Source organism: Podarcis filfolensis (assembly GCF_964270895.1).
Source record: "Podarcis filfolensis genome assembly, chromosome: 13".
Lineage (NCBI taxonomy): Eukaryota > Metazoa > Chordata > Lepidosauria > Squamata > Lacertidae > Podarcis > Podarcis filfolensis.
In genome coordinates, this window is record NC_139615.1 from 11,694,163 (window position 1) to 11,708,184 (window position 14,022).

The 14,022-nt window shown below is 41.0% G+C and overlaps 1 protein-coding gene across 1 annotated transcript; it reads right to left on the reverse strand.

The window, feature by feature from the left end:
- Positions 1 to 1,531: 1,531 nt before the first annotated feature.
- On the reverse strand, positions 1,532 to 9,005 carry LOC310748536 (vomeronasal type-2 receptor 26-like; the record flags this gene model as incomplete). The annotated part of the gene is made up of 6 exons (XM_083584367.1): positions 1,532 to 2,430; positions 3,323 to 3,449; positions 5,261 to 5,488; positions 7,328 to 7,542; positions 7,984 to 8,188; positions 8,970 to 9,005. 6 exons carry the CDS (start codon positions 9,003 to 9,005, stop codon positions 1,532 to 1,534), a joined length of 1,710 nt encoding a protein of 569 aa, XP_083440493.1.
- Positions 9,006 to 14,022: the final 5,017 nt, after the last annotated feature.

Consider the following 14,022-nt stretch of genomic DNA (forward strand, 5'->3'; position numbering starts at 1 on the left):
TTCCATTAAAACTGCTGTTGAAATAGAAGAAACAAATCTCTATCTGGCAGTGGTTTCAATGAAAGCCATTTCACCCCCACCCCCCACCAATTTGGCTCCTTGAAATGCTGAAAAGTATAGGTTCAAAGAGCAATGTTAGGCTATTTGATAGCCCTTTTGAAAAGAGCTCCCCGTCACACTTTAAACCTCATAATTGAAATAAATCTTGACTGTACCAAACAATAATCCAACCCCACTTTTGAAAGTCTGACTTTTACTGGTTTTAGAGTCCCATAATTATGAAAGGGTTTATTCTCAATCTTGTCTTCCTGGAAACATCTGATCAGGAATCCAAATATACCCTCTCTCAGAACAGCAAGAAATTGTGCATGTAACTCATTAGCTAAGTTAGACTGATTCTACTTACTTCATTGGCAAGTCTCTGTGCTGCATTGTTGCTTTCCCTCCTAGCAAGTAAACACATGTTCTTGTATCCAAAGTAAATCATGCTTAGAATACGCCCATTGAAAATAATGAATAGTTAATAACTAATTTAGGTCCATGGGTTTCAACTGTTCTACTAAGCATATTTATTTTTCCAATATTGTGCTGAATCATGCAAGCTGAACATTAATACCAAACTTCATTTTGCTGTCCAGAGAATATTTAATAAACACAAAAGATGTAACAGGCTGTACGTATGAAAAAATAATATATACTATTCATTGTATTAAATTGTAGATTTCAACAGAAGTAATAAAGTTCAACGAAAAAGGTTGAAATGGCTGCTGAACAATGCCAATGGCTTTGTAACTTATAAAGTAGCTCTCTGTTCCTTGGCAGCAAGGATGCTTAGGGGAAAAGAACATTTTATATGAGGACTATCTTTTATTCTATGCACCAAAGGATTTTAGTAGATTTGGCTGTGGTTTTACTATTTATTTCACGACTATTGATGTTTCAGAGGATGTTTCAGCCTTTGGGTAGTGCAATGAATCAGTTCTTTTTATTTAAGCAAACAAAACAAACAAATAAATGCATTTAAAATATACATTCATTGTTCTGATTGCAAAATTCAACAACTACAAACAATCTGTAACTGAGAAAATGAACTACTATTAAAAAGGCGGAAGATATTTCAAAGCTGCAGTTGGTTCAACTACCCTCAATTCCCAGGGAGTGTTCTTCTTGTAATTCCAATTGATCTAGCCCAACAAATTTTCACAAACTTCATGAAGTACTTCCATAGAGGTGGCAGGAAAAAATAGCAGCATGTCTACAAAAAATCTGTCATCTTATCATTTAATATTCCGCTTGGTGAGCCCAAGTTAAAAATGACAACAACCCATCATATATTTAAATAAAGTTATTCCTACATTAAAGCCACAGTATTGAGGAATAAAGAGTACAACAGTAGCAGAGGGAACATTGCCAGGTAAAATCTGAGATGATGATTCTCAAATAAATGCCAATCAAACAAATTACTTATTTCTAGGAGAAGTCTTGTTGTTTTCCCATGGGGGATGTGGGTCCCAGAATTTCAGGTGCATCATTAACTTGTTCTTTTTAGCTGCTCCCTGCTGTTCAATTCCGGCCTCAGGACTATAATATAACATTTTGGGGAAAAGATACAACCCAGTAACCCAGCACTGGAGGCCAAGATGGAGAAGATCTCCACAGCCACCATGAATTTTCCTTTTGTGCTCAGATAGCTTGGAACAAATGAAAGCCACACACTGCAAAAAACCAACATGCTGAAGGTGATAAACTTGGCTTCATTAAAACTGTCAGGTAACTTCCTGGCTAGGAAGGCTACGCAGAAGCTGACAATGGCCAGCAAGCCCATAAACCCCAAGACACAATAGAACATGGTGACAGACCCTTCATTACATTGCAGAACAATTTCTTTATTCATTGAGTGCATGTCTAAATCTGGGAATGGGGGAGAAATTGCCAGCCACACAGTACAAAGAGCAGCTTGAATCAAGGAACAGGAAAGAACAATGGAGGTGGCCTGTTGTTTCCCCACCCATTTCCTCATGCTGGACCCTGGTTTGGTGACCATGAAAGCAAGGACCACAATGATTGTCTTTGTCAACACAGAAGAAACTGCCACTGAAAAGATGATGCCAAAAGCTGTTTGTCGAAGGAGACATGTCACTTTCTCAGGTCGACCAATGAATAGCAAAGCACAGAGGAAAGAAAGCAAGAGGGAGATGAGGAGAGTGTAGGAGAGGTTGCGGTTGTTGGCTTTGACTATGGGAGTGTCCTGGTACCTAATGAAAATCCAAAGCACCAACCCTGTGATGAAAGCAAAAGAGAGAGCAAAATAGGCCAAAGAGATCCCAAGTGGTTCTCCATAAGACAAGAAACTTATATCTTTTGGAATGCATGAATCTTTTTCCACGTTTCGGTAATGATCTTGTGGGCACTGAAAGCATTCATCCATGTCTGAAAAAGAGAAGCCAGATTTCTATACAACATTTATGTGAATTACAAAAATGTAGAAATATAATTAGAATGAAAGTTGCCATGCTGATATAAGAAATGCAAGTTTACAGTCTCCTCACGTAATCACACTAACAAGTTGTGTAGAGATTTTCCATGGGCCATACATGTCTTTGGAAGCCCAGTAGTATCACCTTACAGGTATTACTAATTCGAAAGGATCTGGATCATGTCTATTTCCTCTTTATGTTAATCTTGAGTGTGTATTTTAACAATCATTTCCTCCATTTTTATTTCTGCATTAATCTGGATATTCCAGCTATAATACATATTTAAATGTATGTGATGCTAGATCTAGATTGCTGAGAACTGTGTTGAACAACTTTTAAGTGAATATAGATGTTCTAATCTGCACCTTTATCCAAGAAATGTTCTTTAATTAATTTTCTCCTCTAGAATCTGCAGATATTTAATTCCTCCAAAGCTCTCAGCATCACTGCTTCCAGCAAGTTTCAATAAATTATTAGGATTGGTATTAGTTCTAACATGGTGTTAATTGAATCATGGTGTTGACTAGGAGAGCACTGGCATCTGTAACAAAATTTTGCAGTTTTGGAATCCCACTGTTCAGTATTTTCCATTGCACTTCCTCTCTTATCATATATTCTTTTCTGCCCCAACACATCAGTTTCCATCCCATAATCATTTAGCACACCTTCTATTCATTGGGTGCTGCTGCTGCAAGCCTAGTGGTTCTTCCAAGAAGGCTTGCATATCTCCACCTAGTGTTTGAACTCTGAGTGCTGAGATTCCTATTAGTCCTCCAAACCCCCATATCAGCAGCCCCAATCATCCTTAAATTTTGAACATTTCCAGCAAACATAACTTTCCTTACCCGTCTGGTTGGAAATCTTTCCTTCTGGACATGGGAGGCAATCATAGCAACAAAATGGCTCTCCTTCCTTCTTTGCCTTATGATATCCCAAATGGCAATGGTCATTACAAAGAGAAAGGGGCTGAGCCTGTCCAGAAATGAAAGAGGATCATGGTTTCTCCTTTGGAAAATTGCATATCAATAGTGTTCTGTATTATGGAAATCTGCTGAGCTATCTCATACAGGCCAGCCAATGGAGGTCAGGAGCCAGAAAGCTATTAAAGACCAGCATTTCATTATCACAGTTACGCCCCCCTTTGGTTGGTCAGTTCTGCGCTACTTCACGTCACCATATTATTATCTAAATTCTCACTCCAATGGCTAATACAACTGGAGATGACATTGAAACAGCTAAATAGAATTAAATTTCATCTCATTGCAGACACTATTGACTATTTAAAAATATGAGGAGCATATTGAATTCCAGTCCTTGCATCTAATCTCATTCTGCAGCCCATGTGGCAATACATTGGGTTTATTTTAGAATTCCACAATGGCAATATACCTGGAATAATGTCAATATCTCTGGAAAGTCTGGAGCCACTGCTAACACTGCGAAGAACAGCAGCAGCAGCAGCAGCAGCAGCAGCAACAGCAGCAGGAAGAAGAAGAAGAAGAAGAAGAAGAAGAAGAAGAAGAAGAAGAAGAAGAAGAACAACAACAACAACAACAACAACAACAACAACAACAACAACAACAACAACAACTAATATTTGTTCCCTGCGCATCAGACTGGGTTAGCCCTGGGTGTTAACTTTTGCACATATCATAACTCTGGGTGTTAACTTTTGCACATATCATAAAAATTGGAACTCTGTGCAGCAACTTGTTTTTTGAAACACATTGGCAGTAAGTTGCTTTTCAAGCCACCCCCCTAAATAAATCACAATTCACACAGAAATTTTTGTTTAAGGTTTTTTGGCATAATTTTGGCCACAACTTTATTAAAATACATGTGAGTGGTTGCTTAAGCATTGGTTACGACTATCTGTCCCCACCCTGGGACAGAACTGACCTCCAGATTCCAGAGAAAGCCAGTAAAGGAAAACAATATTGGGGAGAGAATGGGGCGGGGCACCATACCCATCAACCCCTCCCTGCATGCTCCCAGGGGCTTGCAAGGCCCTAGCCCCTTTCCAGGGATATGGACAAAAGTATGGCAAACCCCTGGATTCCTTTAACAGAATTCCCTTGCAGCAGCAGCATTGGAGGGACAGGCACAGGCAACTCTTACCCCTCCACCAACCAAATTTTATCCAATTTTAACAGCAAAAACCAAATGGCACCAGCCAATCTGCCAAAATTCCTACCAGGCTCCTGCCCCAAAAGCAGATGACCCCATTACAGGCATAGCAATGTCAAATTCAACAGCCCTAAATTAGGGAGGGTGGGCAGGCGATCCGATGCATGCAGCAAAAGAGACTGAAAAAAGCTGCGTACCAAGAATATATAACCTTCGAGCCTACCCTCTAAATGGTAACATCAAATTCTCCCCAACAACCCAAATTGGCCCAATCACAGTCATGGCCATCCCAACGGTCCCACCCAGTAACCAAGTGGGGATGTCCTGTTAGACCCCACCGCAACACGTGCTCTCCATGAAGGAGAACATGCTTTGCATTGTATTATATATATAATTCTATCCTTGATAAATTCACACTAAATTACCACGTTTGAAGTTAAATTTATTAATTTGGCTTCAAAGGTTTCCAGGAGGAAGATCTTCTTCGGTTAAAAGAATGGGTGACATAACTTACTTGTCACATAGAGAAGACCACTACACATATGTCCCCATGTGTACCCTAAACGCACGGGTGAACAGAACAATGTCAGTATGTGAACTGTGAAGCACAGTGGAAGTGACTGGTAAATAGACCCCACTATATGAATGGACCTTACCTGGTTAAACCTGCTGGGCCACACAAGGCCTTTTTCACGAATACTGAACGCTTCTTCTTGGGGAGCCATGGACTCAACTTTCCCAACTTTGACTCTATGAAAAGACTGGTTTGGGAATGTGACCCAATTGATGATATCAAATACAGCTTCTATCTCTCCATATTCATTGAAAGAAACTTTTTCCCCAGCACTGTTGTTAAATGAGGTGCTTCTCACAAAGTAGTTGAGCTGAATTGGTGGGGAAAATGTGAGCAATTCATGAGGATGTAAAGGAATGATGAGAGATTTATTAAATCTGTATATAGATTACCATAATAATGTACTAGATTGCCATTATAATGTTCTAACACATTAGAAAACAGCTACTAACTTTGCTCTAGAAGCATAGTGAGATAAAATATGGAATGTTGCCCTTAGGGAGAAACTACAAAAGCATCTTAGAATTTTCAGGAACACAAAATATGTATGGTACATGTTAATTTAAATATGGTACACTGGAAAGGACAATATTGCCTTTTCATCATCAGCTAAACATGCGTGATTCTGAGACAATCTGTTAAGATGGAGAGTAGAAGATACCAAACTGATATAATCATTTCTAAAGAATTTAAAACTGTTATGTTTAACTGCATTACTTACATTGCAATATTTATTGGGGATGAGAGAATATAAGGATTGTTTGTTATATACATTTTTAGAAACTTTGAAGTGAAGGAAAGGTGGAGAAAGAAATAAGAGAGCCATTGAAATCATAGCAACAAAGTCCTGTCTCAATAATCATAACTGTTAGCATGACTAAATCTGGATGCAATCAGATCAGATAAAAACAGCTGAGTGACATACTTCCTCTATGTTTAATTCATATTGCGTGTCAAGGCCCTCAAACCATCCCCTATTAGAATAAAGAAATTGACACTGACGCAGAATTTTGGTTTAAGGTTAATGGGCAAAATTTGGGCCACAACTTTATTGATTACACCAAATGTGAGTGGTATTGGCTTAGACATTGACAAAAGACTATATCGGACTCCTGCCCCCTTTGCAGGAAGTCGGCAAGGGTAAACCACCCAAAGAGGAAGCCCTGCATCTCCCCAGGTGTTCCCAGAGGCCTGGCATGGCCCTAGCCCCTCAACCGGACTTCAGACAGGATCCAGGCCCTGGATTCCTTTAATGGAATAACCTTGGATGATGGAGGGGCAGTCAATGGCCAACATCCCTTCCCCCACTCATCAATAAGCCAATGCCTAACCGCCAAACCTTACAAGGTTGTGATGATTGCTAAGAGGTAGGAGAAAACCAAAAAGCTAGTGCAAATCTGCCAAATGGAAAAATTCCTACGCAGTCCCCATCCCAAGATTGGTGATCAACCAAAGTCCAAAGCAAGGACAGAGGATACCTAAATTAAAGGGAGGGTAGGTGGGTGTTTGGCAGCGCAAAGTAGGTGCTTGGCACACATCGGGCTGCCACTTTTATACCCCCCACAATCACCCCACTCAAAATGATTGGCCTGCCCACAACAGGGACCATCTTTTAAGATGATCCCACTTATCAAAATGCTCAAAAGAATAAACATACTGTCTAAAGAATATCTTACCATGATGTGTAAAAGACAATAAAGTGAATGCCAGGTGCATTTCTTTGGGAAGGTAAATTTAGGATTAAATTTCATATTATGACTTTGTAAGCACAAAATGTGTCAACTTGACATGCTTATTCAAAGAGTATTCTAATGCTTAATGTTATGGATTGGAAGAAAAAATAATAATTTCAACCAGTCATTAAATGAAATACATTATGAGTGATATGTAGATCTATATCAAAGCAGATAGGGGGCACCTGGCTTAAGGGCAGTGCATGTGAAACGGATTGAGGAGTCCTAGCAGACTACAAACTTAACATAAATGAATAGTGTGATTCAGCACCAAAAATACCGAAGCAATTCTAGGGTGTATCAAAAGAAGTACAGATCAAGGGACTCTTAAAAATAGCCACTGAAGAACAACAACAGGTCTGATTCAGCAGGGATCATTTTATGTTCTAAAGTTCTTAGTATGCTGAAGACATTACCTTCCACAGTTGCTGACTCAGAAGCTTCCATCTTCCTTCACCCACTCTTGCTCTGTGTTTGAATCTCAATGAACGCATGGCATGCAAAGCGTGTGCCACAGTATAGACTGCATTGTAGATGCTGTAGCTGTGGCCGGTCATGGTCATTTCAAAAACTGATGCAGGAAGATTCTCCAGCTTCTCCTCCCCAGTGCAGATTTTTGTATTCTCTCCATCTACCAGGGAAGGGTTGAAAGAACAAAGAAATGCTTCTTCCCAAAACTCCTGGAAAAAGTTATCTTTGTTTTCCAAAGTAGGTTTTATTATCTGAAGAAATCTCTGGAAACCTTCTATTTCACGGGAGTGAACAGAAAAGTATATAGTACCATGAAGTAAGTCTATGTTCCAGCCTCTTTGAAAGGGAACTGATGTGAAATCTATCTGGGACGTCATAATCCAGACTTTGCCTCTTCCCTTTGTTGATTCATCCATAGTTTCTGAATAACTGGCAAATGTTCTCAAAACTACCATGGTATCAATTTCACCATGAAAGATTACTGCATTAACAGTGCTGTTAAGGATCAGATAGTTTGTTTTGACCCCATCTTCCACCATATCAAAAATATTATTGGAAAAAGTCATAATGGGTATTCTTAACATGAAATCAAAGCAAATACCTCTCTGGATAAACATGGGAACCACAGTGTGTACAAACCGCTCTACATTGTCATCATGCCCAGATAGGACCCCAATCCATGTCCACCTGAAATGCAGCAATAACTGGAGAATCCCTTTATACTGATGGTCCACATCTGGAAACATCTGGTGGTATAGAACAGCTTCTGCTTTCTTATTTTTCACTGGGGCAGAGCCATATATAAACTAAAGAAAAAGAAAATTATTTAAGCAAGGAGAAATGATATTGAAGAGGCCTGAACAAATCTTTTCAACAGTCACCACAGAGGAGACATACACTGAAATTGCAAAGGCAGAGCTAAGTTGGACAAGTGCATGCCCTCGTGGAATATTGCAGTGGAGTGTTCACTGGCATATTTCACATAATGTCAGTTTAATTCGTAGGTATTTAACACAATAATGAATAAGTGTTTTGGATGATACCTCCCATCAGTCCTAGTGAGCATAGACAATGATCAGAGATTATGACACTTTTGGTCTGCATTATTTGGAGGGCTCAGTCTTGGCTGTCCTTGTTTGTTTTAAGGAAATAAAACCTGAATTTCACAATAATTGACACCTGCTAATGTGTATGTAGTATATGTATATGATTTACTTGGATATCCCTCACAACTTACATATTTATCATATCTTGAGGGCATCCTCTGGTTAATCTTACATTCCATAAAAGGGGTTAGCAAAAGGTACATCAGGATAATGATACATTTTGGAGATGAGAGTAGATTGGCAAGAGATTTTTTCCTCCCAGCTATTTCACAAGTTTATATGTCCCTATAAATAGAGGGATTGGAGCTTCTGCACAACATCGCCACCCAAGCATAGCACACGCAATTATCCTCCCAAAAGGCATGTTGAATATGGTACTTTGGAAACAATTTTTATCTTCAATGTGCAAAGCTACATTTAAAGGCAAGGCATGTGACAAATTGTGTCTCAAAAACTGAACTGCCCCATGCACACGTTTTACCTGTGGAATCTTGTAGATGCATAGAATATCTGCCATGTGGAGACAGACTTCAGAAGTAGGTCCACCAATGACTGCTACTGGATTGCTCACCCTATCACATTTGTAGTTGGGGATGAATCTGCCCTGTGTAGAGAAGAGTTCCAATGAGGCCTGATAGGTCCATCTTGGACTGAAATAACTATTATAGATATGGAAGCCCAGTGTAACATTGGGTAAGAGGTGTGGATTTTCATTGATCTCTTTTGCAGCAAATATTGAGGCCAGGAAATGCTGGTATATTTGGATCATAGCCCTGTAATTAGAGTTACATGCTGTGTCATTGTGCGTTTGATTCAGAATATGAAGTGTACTTCATTTCAGTTAGGTACATGGAAAGTAAATATATGGTTTCAGTAACAGAAACATAGCAGAAGTATAATGAAATGTTGCTGGAGATTGACATTCTTCATCGTTGTTTACCTGTACAGTTCTAGTACTGTTTTCAAAGATACTTGTTAATGGTAGGATGTCTCTGAAATTATCCATATACCAATTTATTTTAGGATTGTAGCATTTCCCTACACAACAACAAGCAGTTGCTGAAAACACAAAGCTAATCACACTGGTACTCTTCTGGAAACATGTTATCCCTCTGAAAATAAATTGTAGATGTGGGGTTTATGAGGAATAGTTTTAATTCATAGGAAGAAATTTAGGTGGCTTACCAAAGGTGATCTCCAACTCTTCCAATTTACCACATTTTGTGCAGTGGGTTAGCCATGATCAGCTGCAAGAATTTATAATCTAAGGTACCCTAAGGAAGTCAAAAGACATCCTTGCCCAAAAGCAAATAAATCATATTGCATATGGCAAGGGAAAAAGACAGCATTCAGTAAAAATGGAAAATATGTTTTAAACATAATAAATGAATATATAATTAATCTTGTCCCATCCACTAGAGCAGGGGTGGCCCACTCCCAAGAGACTGCGATCTACTTACAGAATTAAAACTGTCCATGATCTACCCCTGTTTTTTTGGGGGGGGGTGTTCCAGGTCAAAGTTGCTGCGCTTTTCTTAGGGGGGGGGAGAAATGCCCCATTTTTGGGGTTCAGGTCTAAGTTGTTGAGCTTTCTTTAGGGGAAAGGAAAGGCCCATTTTTATGGGTTTTGAGGGAGAAATAGGAGCAGCCACTCACCAAGAAATCACTGGGGAAACAAACAGCCTCACTGCGTAAACTCCATTTTCCATTCTGCAGATTATGCAACAATGGAGGGCGGGGCGAGGGGTGGGGCTGGATTCAATTTTAACAATGCTAAGGAAAGGGACCCCGCGATCGACCGCGATCTACCAAAACCTCCTGGGGATCTACCAGTAGATCGCGATTGACCTGCTGGACATCCCTGCACCAGAGCTATCAATTGATGGACAGATGGACAGAAAAGAATTGAAGCAAATTTATTAAACATAATCCATTAATATGTAATTAATCTTCTCCCCTTATCAGGGCAGAACCAGGACGCTCCGAGTCCCCAGACGTAGCTGAGCATGGGCGCTTAGAGACAGGAGCAGAAGAGGAATACATGTATGTGGAAGAGGAGGGAGAAGAGTCCAGTGAGGCAGCGTCAATTCCCGAGAACAGGACCCGAGAACCAGGAAGAGGTGGGGGGTGAACAGGCTGACTTACAGGCACCGCAAGGGTTAACCTCTGAATAGGATGGGGACAGAAGATTTACGATGACGCAAGGACAAAAGACAGGGTCAGAGGCAGGGCTCTAAGTTCCTGCACTTTAGGTGCTGGAGGAGGAGGAAGAAGAAGCCGTTGGCTATAGCCGTTGGCTATAACGGAGTGACTCGGATTAATGGATTAATCATTATGCCTTCTGAATATAGTTGTAAATAAAGACTATAAAACCATCAGCGGTCTGCCATGGTTTATTGTGAAGAGAGCAGCTTCCAGCCCTGACACCCATCCACTAGAGCTATCAATAGATGCACAGAAAAGAATTGAAGCAAATATATTAAACATAAAACATTAATATGTACCGTATTTTTCGCCCTATAGGACGCACCGTCCCATAAGGCGCACCTAGTTTTTTTGGGGGGGAAATAAAGGGAAAAAAATTATTTTCCCCCCAGGCGCGGGGCTGGGGCGGGGGAAGCCCGAGATTCCCCCGACCCCAGCCCCCAAACAGGCAGCTCTCTGCAAGCCGTGGGAGCCCAGCGCCGGGCTCCCGCTGCTTGCGGAGAGGTCCGCGAAGCCTGGACGTGCTGAGCTCAGCGAGCGCAGGCTTCAGCATACAAGCAACTTTCCGCAAGCAGCGGGAGCGCTCCCGCTGCTTGCGGAGGGGTCCACGAAGCCTGGACACGCTGAGCTCGGCGCGTGCAGGCTTCAGCATGCAGGCAACTCTCCGCAAGCAGCGGGAGCACTCCCGTTGCTTGCGGAGAGGTCCGCGAAGCCTGGATGCGTTGAGCTCAGCGCGCGCAGGCTTCAGCATGCAGGCAGCTCTCTGCAAGCCATGGGAGCCCAGCGCTGGCTCCTGCTGCTTGCGGAGAGGTCCGCGAAGCCTGGAGAGCGAGAGGGGTCGTTGCGCACAGACCCCTCTCGCTCTCCAGGCTTCAGCGAAAGCCTGCATTCGCCCCATAGGACGCACACACATTTCCCCTTCATTTTTGGAGGGGGAAAAGTGCGTCCTATAGGGCAAAAAATACGGTAATTAATCTTCTCCCATCCACTAGAGCTACCATTTGATAGATAGAAAAGAATTGAGGCAAATGTATGCTATGCATTTTTTTAATCTAAGAAAACTTACATGGGTTCTTCAAATATGTCATTAGAGGGACATTCCTTAAATTTTATAACTTTGGAAAATCTGTATAGATGAGACATAATGCCAGCAATGATTTGGTCTCCTGGCTGGTAATACTTGTGAAGAATAGGAAGAGGGTCACGGCGGCTGCAGCTGATGTCAGGAATCTTGGACACCACCTGTGGCAAAAAAACTACTACCAACACTAGAAATGCTACTAACTTGCATAAAAAAATTCTGTCTGCCCACCAGTACACCTGCCAACACATTATCCTTCTCTGAATCCTGACTTCAATGGCTCTCAGTTGATCTATGTCTCCAGCTATGTCTCAGTGATCAGACTGACCCAGTGTGATTGTCTCCAGCCCCAGCTTGAAGTGATACTGGGAGTATTAAAAATCACATCCAGCCTTGTTGTTTCGTAGGTGGTTACCACAGTTCCCTTGGGACTTAAGAAGTAGAGTAATCTTTACTAATTGAATAATTACAAGGTAGCTAATCTTCTTTTTCTGTTTCTATGAGACATTGCAGAAGAAAACATATTTATCACATCTCAGCAGAAGTCGCCTCTAGTCCAACTCACTGTATTTGTTGGTGTCATGAAAGTTGCAAATTAAGTCAATTCACAAATATACATATGCAAATTTCAGTGGTCACTGAGAAACAACTGAGTAGGGATGGATTGTCTATTTCTTTCAGTCTTGCCTGTGCTGAAATCATACGTCCATTATGTCAAAATACATCATTGTTCAGTAGCACCTTAAAGACCAACTAAGTTTGTTCTTGGTATGAGCTTTTGTGTGCATGCACACTTCTTCAGATATAGATATATATATATATATATATATATATATATATATATATATATACACACACATACATACATATATACATATACATACACACACACACACACACACACACACACATAAATAAATTGGGACGCGGGTGGCACTGTGGGTTAAACCACAGAGCCTAGGGCTTGCTGATATGAAGATCGGCGGTTCGAATCCCCGCGACGGGGTGAGCTCCCGTTGCTCGGTCCCTGCTCCTGCCAACCTAGCAGTTTGAAAGCACGTCAAAGTTCAAGTAGATAAATAGGTACCGCTCCAGCGGGAAGGTAAACGGTGTTTCCGTGCGCTGCTCTGGTTCGCCAGAAGTGGCTTAGTCATGCTGGCCACATGACCCGGAAGCTGTCTGCGGACAAACGCTGGCTCCTCGGCCAGTAAAGCAAGATGAGTGCCGCAACCCCAGAGTCGGTCACGACTGGACCTAATTAATGGTCAGGGGTCCCTTTACCTTTATACATATATATTACATATTTCTTCTGTGTCAGACCAACACGGCTACCTACCAGAATCTAGATTATTTTTGAAATTCTGCAAAGCGCTAGGTAAAACGGTAATTTCAATAACAAAAAATAACAATTAATCATTCCAGTAGTGCTGGGGGGGAGGTGAAGCATTGATATTCACAAACTAGTTTGCAACTCTGAGAAAGACATGTCCAACATCACCTTGGAATGAACTTCCTCCAACAGTGGGAAAGCAAAAAAGGCATCTTCCAATCTTAACAGATTTGTAAAGGGAGTGGTTCTCCCTTAAGTGTTTGGCTTTCAAGTGGCTAAGGGTTTAACCTTAATATGCTTACATCAATATATTGAATTGTATGGGTAGTGTATATGCAGTCTGTTCAAGTTGTGCAGATGAAGTCAGAACAAGTTCTTCAAAATTGGTTCCCAGTAACATGGGGCACTAGCTGAAGTTTCTGGACTGTCTTCAAAAACTCTGAAACAGTGCACTCCAGTCATCCAACTGGAAGGTTACCAAATGATAGATTATTTTGGCAAGGCAATAATATGGATTGTTGTGGCAAGGTATCAATATGCTGAAAGAAGAATACAAGGCCTTGACCAGGAAGCATGTAGCTGCAGAGATGAGGACAATTTACTTAGTAATAAGAGCATCAAGCTGTAAATGAGGATGTTATGAGAGATTTTGCTGATGATCTTATCATCAGACTTACCCATGCAAGCATGAGAATTAATCCCAATTATTTGCACAGGTTGTTGAAAGAATAACACAAGAGTCTTGCTAGATACCATGTGCTTGTCAGCAGAATTAGGCTGAATGTATATCTCATTGGTCTTCATGGAATGGGAGTGTGAAAAGCATCACCAAAGGAAAGAGTATAGTTGTTACCTTTGAGAGTAATGGGAGACTGCAATCTGCATAGATGATCTTGGTGGATATCACTCACTATTGGA